General features: G+C 35.2%; 1 protein-coding gene across 2 annotated transcripts in view; it reads right to left on the bottom strand.

The window, feature by feature from the left end:
• The window catches only part of ephb4a (eph receptor B4a), a 48,413-nt gene that overhangs the window by 1,420 nt on the left and 26,421 nt on the right, over window positions 1–20,572 (bottom strand). Inside the window, exons 5-16 of one of the 2 annotated variants that reach the window (XM_051894401.1) lie at window positions 14,059–14,214; window positions 11,845–12,180; window positions 11,620–11,744; window positions 9,885–10,053; window positions 9,574–9,673; window positions 5,370–5,434; window positions 5,164–5,277; window positions 4,659–4,906; window positions 4,357–4,572; window positions 4,068–4,217; window positions 2,704–2,897; window positions 1,570–1,728 (exon numbers count right to left, since the gene is read on the bottom strand). In XM_051894401.1, coding sequence (XP_051750361.1) covers window positions 1,570–1,728; window positions 2,704–2,897; window positions 4,068–4,217; window positions 4,357–4,572; window positions 4,659–4,906; window positions 5,164–5,277; window positions 5,370–5,434; window positions 9,574–9,673; window positions 9,885–10,053; window positions 11,620–11,744; window positions 11,845–12,180; window positions 14,059–14,214 — 2,032 coding nt within the window. The remainder of the gene's footprint in view (window positions 1–1,569; window positions 1,729–2,703; window positions 2,898–4,067; window positions 4,218–4,356; window positions 4,573–4,658; window positions 4,907–5,163; window positions 5,278–5,369; window positions 5,435–9,573; window positions 9,674–9,884; window positions 10,054–11,619; window positions 11,745–11,844; window positions 12,181–14,058; window positions 14,215–20,572) is intronic. The other variant, XM_051894402.1, reaches the window with a different exon arrangement.

Below are 20,572 nucleotides of genomic sequence, written 5' to 3'. Positions count from 1 at the left end.
TTTTCCCAAATAAAAGCTGTTCTTTTGAACTTTCTATTCACTAAAGAATCCTGGAAAAAAATATGAAGCAGCACAACCGTTTTCAACACTGATAACAGTAATCAGAAATGTTTCTTGAGCAGCAAATCATCATATTAGAATGATTTCCGAAGGATCATGTGACACTGAAGACTGGACTAATGATGCTGAAAACAGTTCTTTTAAATTGTAATTACATTTTACAATATTTCTGCTTTTACTGTATTTTTAATCAAATTCAGCCTTGTTGAACATAAGAAACTTATTTCAAAAACATTGTACCGACTTTAAACTTTTGAACAGTATATTATATTATATTATAATAAAATATAAAAAACAATATAAAATATAAAATAATATAATATAAAATGAATATAATATAATTAGTCCTTTTATTTAGTTTCTTTGTTTCTATTTAGTAACATTTATTATTTATTTTTATAAATTTGTTTTATAATTTTTTTATTAATTTATTATTTATAAATGATTGTGAATTCAATTATTTACTTTTTACCAAAGACAAGTTTTTAATCTTCCTTGTAACTCAGTTTTATTTCAGAATTTGCTGTCTATTATATAAAATTAATATAATATAATATAATATAATATAATATAATATAATATAATATAATATAATTAGTCATTTTATTCAGTTTCTTTGTTTCTATTTAGTAACATTTATTATTTATTTTTATAAATTTGATTGTGAATTCAATTATTTACTTTTTTATCAAAGATAAGTTTTTAATCTTTCTTGTAATTCAGCTTTATTTCAGAATTTGCTGTCTATTATATAAAATTTATATAATATAATGTAATATAATATATTAAAAATTAATATAATATAATATACAATAGTATAATATAATATAATTTACTTTTTATCAAAGACAAGTTTTTAATCTTTCTTATAATTCAGTTGTATTTCAGAATTTGCTGTCTATAATATAATATAATATAATATAAAATAATATAATATAAAATGAATATAATATAATTAGTCCTTTTATTTAGTTTCTTTGTTTCTATTTAGTAACATTTATTATTTATTTTTATAAATTTGTTTTATAATTTTTTTATTAATTTATTATTTATAAATGATTGTGAATTCAATTATTTACTTTTTACCAAAGACAAGTTTTTAATCTTCCTTGTAACTCAGTTTTATTTCAGAATTTGCTGTCTATTATATAAAATTAATATAATATAATATAATATAATATAATATAATATAATATAATATACAATAGTATAATATAATATAATTTACTTTTTATCAAAGACAAGTTTTTAATCTTTCTTATAATTCAGTTGTATTTCAGAATTTGCTGTCTATAATATAATATAATATAATATAATTAGTCCTTTTATTTAGTTTCTTTGTTTCTATTTAATAACACTTATTATTAATTTTTATAAATTTGAATGTGAACTCAATTATTTACTCTCCAAAGAAGATGTTTTTAATCCTCCTTGTATTTCAGAATGTTCTGTCTATTATACCTGGATTTCAGTATGTTGTTGACTGAAGGTGATATTATCTTTACTCACTCTGTGTTGATGTGGGCGAGTAGCTGCATGGACGTGTAACCAGCCTGTAGAAAGCTCTCCTCGTAACGCTCCATCTTGATGGCCCTGAGCCAGTCGCCCACCGTCCCACAGGATGAGGGCGTCAGTGGGGAACGCTGGTCCAACAGAGGGTGAGAGGGTCTGAGGAGGAAGAGGGGGAAGTGTTAAAACGCATGTAATTGCCCATATTAAGATGATGTCATGAGTCAGCCTGCAGCGACACAAATCTAGAAAGGCTGCCAAAGAGAGGAAGACTCGAACAGCTTTCCCTGGAGAGGAGGGGGAGGGGAGAGGCGAACATGTGACAGACAGATATGTGCTCATACTGAGACTTGATTGACAGACTGACAGGCCAACATGCCGAGAGGGGAGGGGCAAGACTAACATACAAGAGGCCATACTGTGTGGATGAGAGCCAAGCTAATGAAATGATGGACGGAATGAGAGTGACTAAACCTAAAACAGGAGCCGCAGTGTTCTTGATTGACAAGCATTGTTGGGCTAAATGCATTACTGTAATCACATTACGTCTCCTGTGAAGAAGTAACTATTTTTCAGTAATCTTGCCCAACATTAATTGTTTTAGTCGACACGGCAACATAAAACCATTAGAAATACATTTTAAATATGGGTAACACTTTATTTCAATAGTCTACTTTAGATATTCTACTAACTATAAGTAACTACATGTTAACTAGCAGTCATTAGAGTATTAGTAGACTGTCTGCTTAACTATTATCTGCTAACACTTTATTTTGATGCTCCCCAACAGACATTCTAACCACTTTAAGTAACTTTGCAACTACATGTCAACTTATTCTACTAACATGAACCCTAACAGTCTACTAATACTCTAAAGAGAGTTAGTTGACATGTAGTTGCAAAGTTACTTATAGTTAGTAACCGAAAAATGTCCTAGAATTTATTTGATCCTAAATTCAGTAAATCAGTGGGCAATTTGACACATGCTTTCCATAGTAATTTTGTGTAAAAATAGAAATTGTTTGTAAGATTTAAAAAAGGTCTTTGTGGTTCTTTTGCTGTGTTAGGCAGCAATGCTCTTTGAAATAACTGGAATAATAAGTGATATGGAACTGTAACGGATGTGAAACTTACCCTGCCCCCTCTTGAGCGGTGATTTTAAGTGAGGCGGGGTTGCGAATTAGCTTGTCGAGTGCTGAGACAATGTTGGAAAAGCGTGGCCGTGCCGTCCGCTCCTTCTGCCAGCAGTCCAACATCAGCTGGTGCAGGTATGTGGGACAGTCAGGGGGAGGCGGCAGCCGGTAATCCTGCTCTATGGCATTGATCACCTATTGGGTAAAACAGATTATGTTAATGAGTAGGGGATGAAAGTGAGGAAGTAAACTGAAAATGTTTTAGGGACGAAGGATGTATTAGTGAAGATATAGTATGTTTAATGACAATATTAGCACTTCTAAGATATTATTTTTAAGTTTCAGCCAGATATTGGAAACATCTTTTGTAATGTACACTGTCATTCAAAAGTTTGGGATCAGTAAGATTTGTTTTTTTTTTTTTGTTTTTTTTTTTAAATTTGCTCACCAAGGCTGCATTTATTTGATAAAAAATACAGTAAAAACAGTAATATTGTAAAATATAATTACACTTTAAAATATTTTTTTATGGAAGCTTGTTTCTGCCACTGAATAAAAAATAAAAAGGGTAATTGCAATTTTTTCTCTCACAATTATGACCTCGTATAAAACCTATAAACCTATAAAACCCCGTGATATAAACTTGCAATTGTGAGTTATAAAGTCAGAATTGTGAGATATAAACTCACAATTCTGAGAAAAATGTCAGTCTTTTTCCCTCAAAATTGAACTTTATAGCTCGTAATTGCGAGTTTATCTCTCAATTCTGAGAAAACAAGTCAGAATTGCAAGGAAAAAAGACACAATCGCGAGTTTATATCTTGAGTTGTGAGATAAAAAGGCGCAATTACCTTTGTTTTTTAAAATTTAGTTGCAGAAACAAGCTTCCATAATTTTCTATTTGAATATATAGTAAAGTGTAATTTATTCCTGTGATCAAAGCTGAATTTTCAGCATCATTACTCCAGTCTTCAGTCACATGATCCTTCAGAAATCATTCTAATTTGATGATTAAGAAACATTTCTGATTATTAACAATGTTGAAAACAGTTGTGCTGCTCCATATTTTTATGGACACTGCTTTTTTTCAGGATTCTTTGATGAACCAAAGTTCAAAAGAACAGCATTTATTTAAAATATTAACCTTTTGTAACATTATTAATGTCTTTACTGTCACTTTTGATCAATTTAATGCATTCTTACTGAATAAAAGTATTAATTTCCTTAAGAAAATCATACTGACCCCAAACTTTTGAACAGTAGTGTAACTGAAAGCAATATCTGCAAACATTTTGACTATTGGCATAACAAAACAACTGTCACAATGTTAAACAAAATAAAATGTCAAACATCGCAAAAACTTACATCCTGGTTGCTCATGTCCCAGTATGGTCGCTCTCCAAACGACATCACTTCCCACATGACAATTCCGTAACTCCATACATCTGATGCGGAAGTAAATTTACGGAATGCAATGGCCTCGGGTGCCGTCCAACGGATTGGAATTTTCCCACCCTGAAAGAAGCAGATCAGTTATGTTCTGATCAACAATGGAGATTAAGATCATGATGCATGAGTAGATAATAATGCTTGGTTGCATTTTTCCCCTTAAAAAAATTGAGTTCGTGTGAAGTGCCTAAGCATTTGCTCTTACCAGTGAGCTGGTGTATGTAGGATCAGACGAATTCTCTTGCAGGAATCTCGACAGACCGAAGTCGGACACCTTGCAGACCAGGTTACTGTTGACAAGAATGTTCCGCGCGGCAAGGTCCCGATGTACGTAACTCATTTCGGAGAGATATTTCATTCCCGATGCGATGCCACGCAGCATCCCAACTAACTGTATTGGAGTAAACTGGCCATCATTGAGCTGGAGAGAAAGAAGGATCTATGTCAGAGAGTCCTTGAGATGGTTACGTCAATAAGCATGCACCACTAGATCCTACGCATACTTACTCTCAGGAACGAGTCCAGAGCTCCATTCTCCATGAACTCTGTGAGGATCATGACGGGGCAGCTGGCTGTTATTATGCCTTCCAGGTGGATTATGTTGGGGTGCTGGAACTGGCCCATGATTGAGGCCTCGGACAGGAAGTCCCGCCTTTGCTTGTCTGTGTATCCACCCTTAAGGGTCTTGATGGCAACATAGTTCTCCTTCTTACCAGGAATCCTCAGCCGTCCCCGACAGACTTCGCCAAATTCGCCTAAAATGGCAAAATAAAGCACTCAATTTTTAACCATTGTTTTAACCAAGTTGTGACTGTAGTAAGTAATAAGCATCAAGAAAAAATCTGAAGCTGCATGTTAAATATCAAAGACTTTGCGTTCTGTGCGAACAGAAAAATTATGTATACGCCTTGGTTATATCTTACAAATGACTGAAACCGAATATGTGACTGCACCGTCTGAAAATAAATTATGTGTCCAAAAGAAATAAATGTTGTGAGGGAGGAAGACTTACCTGCCCCAATAACCTCTTCGATTTTGACAAATGAGACATCAATCTCCTTAGCAAACTCTCTCACGGCCTCATTAGGGTCCTCGTAAGTGAATGGATCGATGTAAACTTTCACTCCTTGGAGAGAAAAAATGTCAGTTACTCCATTAATCAAAAAAGCCACAACTTAACCAGAATGTGCAATTATAATAAGATGTTGCAGAGCTCACCTTGACCCATGAGATACTGGCCATTTTTGTCACTCAGTTCTGGATCTTTGAAATGATTTTGCTTCCTGTGAACAGAAAAGGGACAGTGAAAGTGAATAAGTATATTTTGCCAGAGTAAACATAATATGTAGGTCTTCTTTCATTGATAAGATTGGTAAACACTGGTGAACAGTGTAATATGCACAAGGTTTTTAGACATCAATGCCCAGCAAAACTGTAATTACATTTTCAAGGATTGGGGAAAATCCCATGGCAGCATGACACTTCAAGCTATTAGTAATTTCACAGCTGAGTGAGTTAAAGTTTGACTTTAAGTGTTTAGCTTTTCAGTTCAATCAGTCTTTATCCACATCCCAAGTCACCAATTACCCAACGCTGCATGTTAACTGCTGGTTTGGTACTAGTTTAATGGATTGATCATGTTGTTGGCAACTTAGTAAGGTATTTTTGGCTGACTGAACAGAACACAGCTTAAGCTAGTTAACAAGCACTAGCATCCAAAATATATGCTTGTCTCTCCAGCAAAGGCGTAGAAATTGGGTAACTTTACACTCTAAAAAATGCCGGGTTAAAAACAACAAAGTTGGGTTGAAAATGGACAAACCCAGCGGTTGGGTTAAATGTTAAATAAGCAATACAGTAATTTTTAAACAATAGTTGAGTTAAATAAAACTACCCAGCAGGTTGGGCAAACATTTAACCCAACCACTGGGTTAAAACAACCCAATTGCTGGGTTAAAGCAACCCAATCTCTGGGTTTGTCCATTTTCAACCCAACTTGAGTTGTTTTTAACCCAGCATTTTTTAGAGTGTAAAAAACTTAAAATGAAAACTCTGAATATGACTTTTTGGAATCTTTCAATGTAACAACGAGGTGCTCGTCTTGGATATGGTTCTAAAATTACACTATTATTGGCACTTTATTGGCAATTTTTAAATCAAAATTTTAACCCAACGGTTGGGTTTGTCCACATTTGACCCAAATTTGGGTTAAAACAACCCAGCATTTTTTAGAGTATAGTTAAGGGTTTCCCAAACAGGGTTTCAAGAGTTCATAAAAAGCTAATAACAAAGGCTGCAATTTAAATAATTAAATCTAATAAGCTTGAGGGTTTGAATTTTTGAAAGTAAAGAATTTAAGACATAAATATTAGTACTGTAACTACTACTAATCATACATTTAATTATTTAATAGTTAAAAACATTCATTTACTTGCATGTCATGCACTATTAACCACTGTAAGAAAACTGTGAATATGCGAATCTGCCGTTAAATTATTGAAATATTCACAGAGGATACTTAAATATTTTACATCCAAGTGGTTAAAACGTCCATTCTTTTGGCCAAATTCTAAGACTGGATCGCATGTAAAATTGAAATCCATGAAAGCACAAATCAAAAATGCTAATTAGTTGAAAGAAATGTTGATTATACATATATTTCATTCAATAATAAAACGCATCCCCCAATAAATGTGTTGTTAGCTTAGCAGTGTGCTAATGTCAAATTGCAAATTGTGAGTCAGCTGCAACCTGAAGTTTTTTAGTGATCTCAGAAAAATACTTGACAGTAGAAACTTGTTGTGTCATGCCTGGTTTGGGCTCGGTGTGAGGCTTAGTGCTTGTTGTGTTTCATGTTTTTGTTTTTCGTCCTGTGTTGTAATATTACTCTGAGCAAAGAATGAACTGAATGCACACTAAATCCCTCTCTCCACCCCATTCTTCCTCTTCCTGTGTCTTTGTCTTTTACCTCAGGCTCTTGTTCCTTATTCAGACATTTTCATAGTGTATTATACTTTAACACAGTCTTAAATTACTCAAGTCGTTCTCCTTGTTATTCTTGTTATTGTCTTCTCTCTCTTTTTCACTATGTCCTTCTCACTTGTGACTTAAAGTTAAAAGGAGAATTAAAAGTTATCCTTAAAACAAAATAAATTTGAAAGAATTCAGTTTATTTTTTTTCCCTAAAGACACTCAAGTCTGTATTCTAAAGTTTAGAGTCAAAGTCAACAAGTGAATATTAACTACTATTATTAACTACTATTATTAACTATTATATAAGCTAATATTAAGTTTATACTTAGATAAAAATATAACTGAGAACTTCAGAGCTTGGAAATGGCAACTAAATTTTTCCACGTCTATCTTTCTCCCTGATTTCCCAGGACTAAAATAGCCCAGTTTGTCCCACCCAGTGCTGATGGCAGGTCTGGACCGGAGGCTCCCAGTGTGTGTGTGTGTGTGCGTGTGTGTGTGTGTGTGTGTGTGTGAGATTGATTGTAGGGACTCTCCGTTTAACTGGGTGTGAAAGTTTGTGTGCGTAATGAGTGAAAATGTGAACAATAATATAAACCTCCATACGTGCGCGCTCCTGTAATGTTAACTGTTGGTACGTGGGCATATATACAGCCCATTTATCAGCAATATCTGAGTTTGCATGTACACTGGAGTGTATGTTCATTGTGTAAATACACTTGCGCTTAAAGAAGTGTGTGTATGTGTGTGCTACCCCAGGGTCACGACTATTGTTCTGCTGATTTGGCCTGTGGAGACTGGGGTGGGACAACTGTATCCTGTCTCCACTTCCCTTTCTCTTCTCTCTCTCTCTCTCTCTCTCTCTCAGTTCTCACAAATCCATGCATCTGAAATTACTGTTAGGAGAGTCTGATCACTTTGGAAAGCTATGTCAGCTCCTTCAACTCAAACAGGCTGATGTATGTAAAGCCACAAGCACATTAAGACATTGTCACTTAATTAGACCCACACACAATTCATTTTACCACTTTTTCTGCGATTGTTGTGAGGAATAATCTGTGCAATTCTGCAGAAGTGATGTAAAGTGTGTCATTTGATGTGTTGTTATATTATTATTTATACTATTATAGTATTTATTGATTTTCATTGTTTTTTTTATTTTAATTTTAATTTTTTCTTTAGTCATCTTTTTATTTTTATTTCAGTTGTAATTTTAGTAATTATAGTACTTCTACTTCAAATTATTTTATTTCAGTTAGCTGTTTTTTTTTTGTGAAAGTTTTTTAAGTTTAAGTATTTAATCAAATTTTTATATTTTATTTCAGCTTTATTTTAGTTACTGAAAATGAATTTTAATATATTTAGTCAGTGTTATTTTAGTATCATAGATATACTTTTATAGTTTTTGTTCATATTTTGAATTTGATTTTTTTTTATACTTTTTAGTATTCATTTTAATATTTAAGTGTTTATATTTTAATGTGCTTTTGTAAATTTCTATTTAGCTTTATTTTAGTTGTAGTTTTAATAATTGTAGTACTTCTACTTAAAATTATTTTATTTCAGTTAGTTGTTTTTTAGTAAAAGTTAGTAAGTTTTTTAAGTTTAAGTATTTAATCAAATTTTTATATTTTATTTTATTTCAGCTTTATTTTAGTTACTGAAAATGAATTTTAATAGTTTTAGTCAGTGTTGTTTTAGTATCACTGATATACTATTATAGTTTTTGTTCATATTTTGAATCACATTTAATTTTTTTTATATTTTTTTGTATTTATTTTAATATGTTTTTTTATGTGCTTTTGTCAATTTTATTTTTTTATACTTCAATTTACCTTTATTTTTATTTCAGTTTTAGTTTTAGTAATTGTAGTACTTATGCTTAAAATTATTTTATTTTAGTTAATTGCCAAGGCAATATTTCTAATTTAATTAACCATTTAAGTTTTTTAATCTAATATAATTATATTTTATTTTAGCTTTATTAAAAATAATTTTCAATAATAGTTTTAGTGCAAACATTTTGTGCAGTCCTTCCATATTCATTACTTAATAAAACAAGTAGTCCAAAACTCATACTATTGATTGAACCTGATGACATAAAATAAATGTTGTTTGAACCAACAAACAACCAAAGAACCATTAACCTACAAAGAGCTTACTTACTTCAAGCTTACTTACAGTTGTCTTTTATTAAGCCAGGCCACAAGAAAGTCTCATAACAGCACATTTATATATAGTAAAATGTGTTAAACATGTGTTATTGCTTGCTGATTGCCAGTATTATTAAAAATAGCCAAATTATTTAATAAACAAGCATGCAAGGGACAGGGGATGTGTGAATGACGGCTGTACGAATTCTGTGGAAATCTCTGGAGCTTTCTGCGGGCATGCAGGCCCAATTATAACAACCTCACACTCTCTTTTGCTTGTTGGTCTCTTGTTGTACCTTATACAGTAGATTGCAGCAGCAATGACGATGATGAGGAGCAGCATGCCCATGGCTATAAGGATCCCAGTAACAAGCAGCGGAGATGAGGAATCATCTTCTAGGGAAATAGAGATAGGCAGACAGCCAAAATGAGAGAGAGAGGGTTTAAAAAAGGCAAAAGGTGTGATACAATCTCAAAAAAAAGAAAATGGCTTCGATCTGCACAAGGAGAGAAAAAAAAAAAAAAAAATCAATAAAATGCCTTCTCTAGGGCAAAAAAAGTTTGGCACTAATAAAGTACCACAATACTAAGCAAGACCTTTTCTTACCGTCGGGCAGGGTTCGAAAGACGATAGCTTGACTGAAGCTGCCATAGCCGGCAAAGGTGCGGGCGCGGACTTGAACCTCGTACTGCGTCGCCCTGCGCAAGTCGCTCAGCACAACCTCATTGACATTGCTCTCCATATAATGACAGGAGTTCTCCTCAAAGCCACGCTCCTTTCAAAAGAACACACACCGATATCCTCCATTAAAATCATTTAGTTGATTCTTCACGTACCATTTCTGAGCTGTTTGAATATATTAATTGTTAATTAGTCTGGCAGGTTTGTGGTGTAAACAGTGAACAGCTGTGCCACAGAGAGAGATCAATATAACACAAGCGGTGAGAAAAATGGAGCAAGTGGGGAGGATGGAGAAAGAGAAATAGGGAGAGGTCATAAAAATAGACTGTCTGTATTTCAAGCTGAGGAGAGCAGAGGAAATGGAGGTATGAAAACAATACTGAATTACAATATGAGAATTCACATTTTCCTGAGTAAACGCTGTGTGCTCTTATTCACTGTAACCAATGTGAGATTTCTTGAATGTAAGCAATGCAAGCTTTAGCATACTTTTACGGAAATAATATAGTTCATAAAAGAATAGACTTAAATGATTAGTTCACTTCAGAATTTAAATTTCCTGATCAATTTACTCACCCACATGTCATTCAAGATGTTTATGTCTTTTTTTCTTCAGTTGAAAAGAAATTATGGTTTTTAAGGAAAACATTCCAGGATTTTTCTCCATATAGTGGACTTCACTGGGGTTCAACGGGCTGAAGGTCCAAATGTCAGTTTCAGTGCAGCTTCAAAGAGCTCTACACGATCCCAGACGAGGAATAAGGGTCTTATCTAGCGAAACGATAAGTCATTTTCTAAAAAAAAAAAAAAATGATATACTTTTAAACACAAATGCTCGTCTTGCACTGTTCGGTGATGCGCCACACATTACGTAATCACGTTGGAAAGGTCATGCATGACGTAGGCAAAAAACTCCATCTCATTTTCTCCTCCAACTTTAAAATCATCCGACATCATTGTTTTACCTTTTTTGTAAAGGGCGTTTGACTTAGTCTTTGTAGACACTGGATCGGTACTTCCGCGTGACCTTTCCAACGTGATTAAGTAATGCGTGGAGCATCGCATCGCAGTGCAAGACGAGCATTTGTGGTTAAAATGTATATACATTTTTATTTTTATTTTACAAAATGGCTGATCATTTCTCTAGATAAGACCCTTATTCCTCGTCTGGGATCGTGTAGAGCCCTTTGAAGCTGCACTGAAACTGACATTTGGACCTTCAACCCGTTGAACCCCAGTGAAGTCCACTATATGGAGAAAAATCCTGGAATGTTTTCCTCAAAAACCTTCATTTCTTTTCCACTGAAGAAAGAAAGACATGAACATCTTGGATGACATGGAGGTGAGTAAGTTATCAGGAAATTTTAATTCTGAAGTGAACTAATACTTACATTTATATTATATTATCTGCATATACAGTTTTTTTAAAAAATATACTTTTAAGATTTGAAGTTCCCTATACAATTAAGTGCACTTCTTGTTTCACAAGGGATGTTGTTTAGTATAGAACAGTACAGTTATCTATAGTGCAGTATAGTGTAGTTTTGTATAAAATTTATAATGTTCTAGTTGTAAAGTGTATAGTGTTGTGGAATATAAGAATAGTGAAGAGTCATATAGCATTTTATAGCATAGTAAAGTGTAGTGTAGTATAGTTTACCTTCTCACAGTAGCGTAGTTGATACTGTAGGATCCTGTAGTGCGAATAGGTCGGTGTGTTCCACTGCAGCGTCAGGCTGGATTCTGTGGCTGTGCTCTTCCTCAAACCCGACACCACTACAGGAACTGCTCAACACACACACACACACACACATACATGAGCAATGAAAACATTCACTGATCACAAGTTTCATTCATATGCAGCTGCAGTGTCTCTGTGTCTCACCGTTGGGGCTGGTGGTGATGTTGATGATCTCCCCCGCGGGCCCCTGCAGACTCAGAGGAGAGACCCCGTTGAGGGCCATCACGGTAAAGCTGTAGGTGGTGTGAGGTCGGAGTCCCCAAATGCTCACGCGGCGGCCCTGGATCCCAGTTTGGGAGGGACGATAATTCACACCGTCCCCGCATGGTGCACAGGGGCTCCTGGGGGTCAAGCATATTCGACAGTCCACGCTGTAGGTGAGGTCCGATCGGCCCCCGCTGTCTAACGGTTCGCTCCATTCCAGCGTGAGAGACGTGTCATTGACCTGAGGAACAGGGCTGCGAGGGGACGAGGGCGGACCTGAACAGGACAACAAATACAGGCGTTTGAATTATTCATCTGTTTGAAATGTCTGCAATACCCAGAATGCAACATAAAAGCCAGAATAGACAATAGATATGTTTCCATCCAAAGTTGTGAATTTATCTTTGGAATATCACAAAAAACATTTGAGAATAATGCAATGTTTTCATCCCATGTGTTTAACAGAAAAAAAAAATCACCACGTCCTGGAAAATTGGTGCGAAATATCTGTAACAAAAATGGAAGTTGCTGCAATGGGGGAAGCCACTGTGTCAAGGGAGCGCACAGACGAAACGCAATAAACGCTGTCATGTTTCATCCAGAGGCCTACTAACCTAATGCATAAACTATGGGAAGACAGACGGGATTTAAACTTTGTGCTTGGTACGTTTTTCATCTTCAAACCAAATTGGGTCTTCAGCCAACAATGTTCTCTCACCATTCCTGATTTCTAACACACACTCTCAGCGTTCGTCATGGTCTTGCAGGCAAAAACGAAAGCTGATGCTCTCCGTGTGTTTTTCCGTCGTCTCCTTTCGTGTTCATATGTAAATGCATGAGCTTATTTTGTCCATTAGATCCAAAGATCTGAAAAGCCCATACATTTACCCACCCATAGACCCTCCCCTCGAAGAAATCAGGACAGAAGTGGATGAAAGTGGACAAAAGAGACGGATTAAAACACCAGGTGTAAACGAGAATGTGTCTCCCTCATATACCTGTGATCCGATCGACCAAAACGCATCTTAATACCAGGTGTAAACAGGGCCAAAGATGTTGTGTGATGCTCTGTTGTGGCAAAGTCATGTGAGTTTTTTGTTGCACATTGAAGGATTTGTTCGGTAAATGTGTCTCCATCATAATTTATGTGCATGTCTTCTAATCGGATAAAAAAAAAAAATAATCCACCTCAATTGAGTGTTAATGTTTTTACGACTTATGAGCATCTTGCTATTTCTATGCAGCGTTTTTCATGCGATATCCGCATAAAATTGGCATAAGGAAAAGTGGATGGAAACATAATGTAGACCAGAATGAAAAGAGGAAGGAAAGTGCATATGACCCTGGACCACAAAACCAGTCATAAGGGTCAATTTTTTTCGAAATTCAGATTTATACATCATCTGAAAGCTGAATAAATAAGCTTTGCGTTGTGTATTGTTAGGATAGGACAATTTGTCTGAGATACAACTATTTGAAAATCTGGAATCTAAGGGCGCAAAATAATCAAAATATTGAGAAAATCACCTTTAAAGTTGTCCAAATGAAGTCCTTAGCAATGCATATCCACTCACAAAAATACATTTTTGATATATTTACGGTAGGAAATTTACAAAATATCTTCATGGAACATGATCTTTACTTAATATCCTAATGATTTCTGGCATAAAAGAAAAATCGATAATTTTGACCCATACAGTGTATTGTTGGCTATTGCTAAAAAATATACCCGTGTGACTTATGACTGGTTTTGTGGTCCAGGGTCACATAAATATCAGTTGCCACTGCATCTCCCAATAATGTCTTAGTGAGATAATATTTAAATGCTTTGTTTTATGATCAAAGCTCTGTAGTTTTAAAACATATAATTCAATGCAATACAATGATGACTGAGATAGATAAAAATCAGTCAAGATTTCACAGCAAAAAGACACATGTATCATGACCTAAGAGGGATGTTTTTACAATTATACTAAAAGGACTTTTACTTGCTAAAAAAGTGTGAACTATCAATCAGATGGCAGAAGACTTGTAGTAGATTGTGTACAACAGTTTTTTTTTCAGCAGTTTTGATCATGTTGATAATTTAGAGGCCTTAGAAAGTTGCATATCAAATTTTATACATTTATAAGGGATGGGCGGAGCTGTACTCACGTGTGCAGGGTGTATCTGGGCTGTCGGTGGGAGCGCGGTGGAAACCAGGGCGACACACACACGAGGCAGAGCCCGTATCTCCTGTGTGACTGGAGTCAGGACACGCAGAACACGGACCAGGACCAGAACCCATCTTAAAATGACCCGCAGGACACGCTGGACAGACACAGAGACACAACATTTATATTATCAGATTTACCCACTAATTTTCCCATGGCTTTGCTGGTTTTCTAGCTAAACCAGCACAAACCAGCCTGAACCATCATAGTCTATTTAGTATAGCAGAGAAACAACATGTTTTGAGAGAATAAGCACTGTATGATTAAACAAACATACTTTTCCATCAAATAAACACATACACACACGCTCAAGAACTTGCTGTCTTAAGCACAAACCTCATTTGTCCTTATGTGTCAACATTAAACAATCATTTACACAACAATCCAAACAAGTACCGGTGTCTATTTCAGTTGATGCTGCTTTAATTTAGGATTTAAACCGCTTCTGAATCTCTGTGTGGCAAATGTCTGCTGTATGATATGGAAAATGACCATGTTCTTCTACGTGTTTAGCTACTCAATCATTTGATTTATAGCTGCTCGACTGACACGGCAGATAAAACCCACACACATTCAGGCTGCACAAGAAACTTGAGTCACATGTACTCACATCACTACACACATACAGACACACACATGTATAAATGAGCAATGCAGAGTCCCACGAGACAGGAAAAGAAGGGCTTACAGACCAGTTTGTCTGACCAGTTTCATTTCACAATCAGCTCTCTACAACCCCTGTATTGATGGAAACACATCTGGATTTGATTAACATCAGTTTCACTCAGACCAAAACATATGGTCTGAATTATCCTCCTAGTTAAAGCAGCTTTACACTGGTGGGTGGGTGTGTGTTTCATTTGAAACATTTCCATAATGAATGTCTCTGAATTTACTCACTGAAGGATAAAGATCTTTCTAACTTCAGCACTCTGGTGGTTTTACAGACATGAAGTTGCCATTACTGTCGACATCCATATAGAGATGGACAGATATAGAAATGTATTAATTATGAATCTATACCATTTTTAAACAAAAACGTTTTAAACTATTTTTAAACAGTGAGTAAAATCAGTAATCAAAACGTAAGTATGCACTACCGTTTAAAAGTTTGTGGTCTGTAAGATTTTTAAATGTTTTTTTGAAAGAAGTCTCTTCTGCTCACCAAAGCTTCATTTATTTGATCATAAATACAGTAAAAACAGGAATATTGTGAAATATTTTTACAATTTAATATAACTTTTCTATTTGAATATGTTGTAAAATGTAATTTATTCCTGTGATCAAAGCTGAATTTTCAGCATCATTACTCCAGTCTTCAGTGTCACATGATCCTTCAGAAATCATCCTAATATGATGATTTGCTGATCAATAAACATTTCTGTTTATTAATATCAATGCTGAAAACGGTTGTGCTGCTTCAAATTTTTGTGGAAACCATGATACTTTTTTTTTTTTTTTTCAGGATTCTTTGATGAATATAAAATTCAAAAGAGCAGCATTTATTTGAAACAGAAATCTTTTGTAACATTATAAATGTCTTTACCAACCCCAAACTTTTGAACAGTAGTTTATAACTTTTGAGTACTTTTGACCTGCCATAAGCCCAAGGCATATCTGTGTTTCATAGACACACTGATTTTAATCCCATCTAAATTGAACATGTCTGTTTTTCTCGCACAACCTCAGGAAAAAAATTCTGAGCAAGTTACTTGTTTTTTCATTCCAGAGGGTCCTTTGAGAAAACTAATCTTGTCCAGATAGGAATCTCTGTGATTGCAGTATGTTATTGTTTTCACAACTCTTCCCCTCATTTATTTGAAACCTTTGTTGAACACTATAACTAAAGCTAATTTTCTTGTTAAACTGCCTGGAGAACCATTTTTGCCAACTTTCTGGGTTAGTGGTACTGCTGGTGCTGCTGGCATTTCATCCGACGTAAAAACACAATTACATCAATTACACTGCGAGTCTGATCTCAGAAACCGTGGCCACTGTACCAGCAGCGTCAGGTATGATCATTATCTTAATGCATTCCTTCCCTTAATTATATACATAATGATATAATTATAGAATTAATTAATTGGGTTTCGTGATGCACGCATCCAGAGCACATGACCTTCTGTAACGGCGGACACTCCCATATTAGAAACAACCACAAATATTCCAATCCCATCCAACTCTATATATCAAAGTTTCAAATGTAACTCAAACATAATTTAGAAAACGAATTGAGCTATAGAAAAGGTATTCAGTTTGAATTAGAAAAAAAGTTTTATATTAGGCCTATCTGCTTCCATTGTCATTGAGTAATATTAATTAACTAAATTTACTTACTAAAGGGTTATGGTTAATGTTAGTTACTTGTAATTATGCATAATTTACTGTTATTGCTATAATAAGTGCATGTAACACGTGTAACTAATAACAACGTGTCCTAACTACACGCGACGTCGCGACACGCAATAAAAGACCATAGAATAAAATTAAAGGGACTTTGATAAAAGGTATTTTTTCTATGTTAATCAGAGTTTTTGTCCTAACGACGGCGACACATGACAATTCTATTTAAGAAACGGTTTCTATTTTTCTGCGACGTTACGGCTGGAACAATAACGCAAAGTATGATAATCACAGTTAATATTTATGTGCTTTATTTAATGTTAAAAGCGTCTAATGTGAGTTTGAATATCATTTTGTGTCTTTTATAGCCGTACTGAAAGCAACAACGGACAATTCACCTCAGATCTTCAAAATAAATGAAAGGAAACAAGAACATTCAAACTGTCAACTCATTGTGAACTGACAAGTGTATTCTATGACAAAAATTGTAACTCGGTATGTATTTTTAATAATGTTAAAATGGTGAATTTTAATTTCCATGAATTTGTTTATGTACTTATCCATTTCGTTGCGAGTGCCGAGAGCCCGCCCACACGCTCTTCTGATTGGCTGAGATTTTTGATTGACTTTATCATGTCTCAAAGTCACGTCGTGTCTGGAGTGGACAGACAAATTGTTTGTCGCTGGAATCTTATCGCATTGCGTTTGTTTAGGACACTGTAAAGTGTCACCTAAAAACTGCTAATCAGCAGAAACCAATATGGTCACTAATTTATGTACTAATCCAACATTAGTAACTGTATTCTTTGAAGTACCTTGGAGTAACATGTACACTACTGTTCAAAAGTATGGGGTCAATAATATATATATATATAAGAAATTAATACTTTTATTCAGTAAGGATGCATTAAATTGATCAAAAGTGACAGTAAAGACATGTTACAAAAGATTTCTATTTCAAATAAATGCTGTTCTTTTGAGCTTTCACAGTTTCCACAAAAATATGAAGCAGCACAACTGTTTTCAACATTGATGATAATCATAAATGTTTTTTGAGCAGCAAATGATTTCTGAAGGATCATGTGACACTGAAGACTGGAGTAATGATGCTGAAAATTCGGAATAAATTACATTTACATTCAAATAGAAAACTATTTAAATTGTAGTAATAGTGGTAATAGTAATAGTAGAAGTCGGCATACCATCACTGGTACCACCACAGTTGTTTCACAGCCAAACAAGAAGAGATTGTCCATGTGTGAATCTGCATGAGGCTAATTAGAGTCATTAGTACCATTAACCCCACCCACGCACCCTCACTCACACACATACACACACATCTTTTCTGCTCTTTCAGCCCTTCACCTGTGACCCTGTGACCACACACTCTCCATTCGCCCTTTCACCTGCCCACCTCTCTTTTTCTTTCTTTCTCTTTTTCTCTCTGCCCATACTCAATTGGTCATGTCATTAGAGTGCCTTTGTACTGGACACATCCCTGCCCGCAGGCGCCACTATTATGGCTTTGCGCTGCCTTTGTGTGTGTGGGTGTGTGAAAGAAAGGGATGAACAGCAGATGTAGTGTGTTTGAGTGGATGAATGCTGAGTAAGTCATTGAGTGTGTGTGTGTGTGTGTGAACTCCAGGGGTTCACGCCCACAGAAAGCACAGCTGCAGTGTTTAACAGACAAGCACGGCCTTTAACACTCAGCAGCCCGCTCTTCGCATGCGCACGCACCCCACCCAACAGAAAGAACATCATTAAAGAGCTGAAGTCATATTTGAAAACGGGGAGGATTTGGACTGATCTGCTCCACGGAGAGACGGCGATTACTTGAATTAAAGAAGATCAGTCATGTTCTTATAAATGATTTTCCTGGTTAAAGCCTTTTCCCGGTCAACTTAAGCTAAACCAACACAAATGCAACATATGCTGTCGATTATCACTGAAAATCATTGCTGAACTTTGTAAAAATGAAGGAAAATCATGTTTGCAGTAACAAACTTACATTTGAGGTGATTGAGCAATCGTACCTGAGGGTTTAAAAGCAGAAATGTGAAGTGTGTGGTTTTGTTCATGCACTTAATAAAAATGAGTTTTATGAGTGTAAAGCTGTCATTTTTGAAGTCGGACTATTTTCTAGGCGGATATATACAGTCAAACCAAGAATTATTCAGACGTTTTTGATATTTTTGGTATATTTTTACTAGTGGGTGCAGGACACTATAGTTCATTTATGTAAGTGAGGATAGCAAAATAAAGTAATGTTATATCCAAAAATTCTTCATACAGTGGACTGCCAGTAAAATTGATAAAAATCTGGAACCAAAAATTATTCAGACACTTTGACCTGACCATGTTTTGCTTAAGTGTTATCTGACATAATTAAGATGATTTTTTCTGACACAGTTTAACTCTGATCTTGCCATATTTTATTTTATTACCATTTTTTTAAACTATAGTGAATAAACTGTAATAATGAATAAAATGTTCAAGATGTCTGAATAAATTTTGGTTTGAATATGTGTGTGTGTGTGTGTGTGTCAGGAAAGACATTTATGATGCAAAAAATCTATTTCAAATAAATATTTTTTTCTTTTTTTACTTTCTATTTATCAAAGAATGCAAAAATTGTATCATGGTTTCCACAAAAACATGAAGCAGCGCAACTGTTTTCAACATTGATAATAATCAGAAATGTTTCTTGAGCACAAATTGGCATATTAGAATGATTTCTGAAGGATCATGTGACACTGAAGACTGGAGTAATGATGCTGAAAATTCAGCTTTGATCACAGGAATAAATTACATTTTAAATATATTCAAATAGAAAACAGCTGTTCTGATAATCTTCCACAATATTACTGTTTTACTGTATTTTTGATCTAATAAATGCATTCTTGGTGAGCAGAAGAGACTTTTTTTAAAAACATCTTACCAAAAATCTTACCAAACCCAAACTTTTGAACATAGTTTGTGTCTCATCTATATTGCTGTGGTCTTATTCATTCTTCAACAGATGGCAGTCACAGGTGCAATCACACTGCAAGACTCTGACCCAAAATGATGGATACACTGGAGACTAAAATAAAATTTATCAGGAAGGCAATTAATCTGCCATGTCATATTAAGCGATCAAAGACTAAGACTTTTGCCCTATGATGAAAGAAATCTTTAGCAATTTCGCCATGAAACTTGTGCAGTCGCTTTTGGATAAAAGTGTCTGCCACATGCAGAACTGTAAACGTACCCAATATGCACAGCACTGTAATGTAATAGCGAATGAAAATGTGTCCAGCCGTAGGACACTGATGAAATTCACAGTAATCCTTCTCCTGATCTCTCCACTTCCTGCCTCTTTTCTCTAGTTTGAAGGCAAGACCTTCATCTCACCTCTCTCACTCTTCCTTGTGTTCAGTCACTGTTTTCTCTCCTTCTCAGTGTCACAGTCTTTGTCTAATTCAGTCCCATCTGTCCTGTACTCTCTCTTCATCCGCAGCCTCTTATCAGTGCTGAAGCTGCAGCCGTTGTCAATATAAACGTCCTCAACACTTATTCTTCAAGTAGAAGTGTTTGTGTGTGTTCAAAATATTCTGTACTCGACATTCTCTCAGTTTCATACATTTGTGATAGTTAGTATATAGATGGAAGCAGGGCTTGACATTAACACCCGCCAGCCTTCTGCGCTTTCTCTCTCTCTCGTCTCTCCGACAGACACACAAACGCACCTCCCCTCACTCACTCGTTTCATTTGCTCCAGATGAATATTGTTGGTGTTACAGGGACTGAATTTTGGCTTGGGACTGCGCGTATTGCGCATAATTTTACTCATTCCCACAGATTTTGTGCTCACAACCAAAGTGCGCACACATAAGGTCTAAATTGAGTTCTTTTTTGATGCTTATTGTGCTTAAACATTCAAATACACACAGAATAATGTCAAAATGCCAGTCAAGAAATGTTTTAAGTGAACGTAAACAGTTGAGAAAGAAACGCATGTGTAACAGTATAATGGGTCTGTGTGTCAGGTCTTAAAGTGACAGAAGCCTAATACACCTGCTGTCAAATTATGAGATAATATTAAAAATATCTATATGGCAGTTTTTCCCCAT

The sequence above is a fragment of the Ctenopharyngodon idella genome, chromosome 5 (assembly GCF_019924925.1).
Source record: "Ctenopharyngodon idella isolate HZGC_01 chromosome 5, HZGC01, whole genome shotgun sequence".
NCBI classification, from domain to species: Eukaryota; Metazoa; Chordata; class Actinopteri; order Cypriniformes; family Xenocyprididae; genus Ctenopharyngodon; species Ctenopharyngodon idella.
Note: the sequence above shows the minus strand (reverse complement) of the source record. Positions and strands in the feature narration are given on the sequence as shown.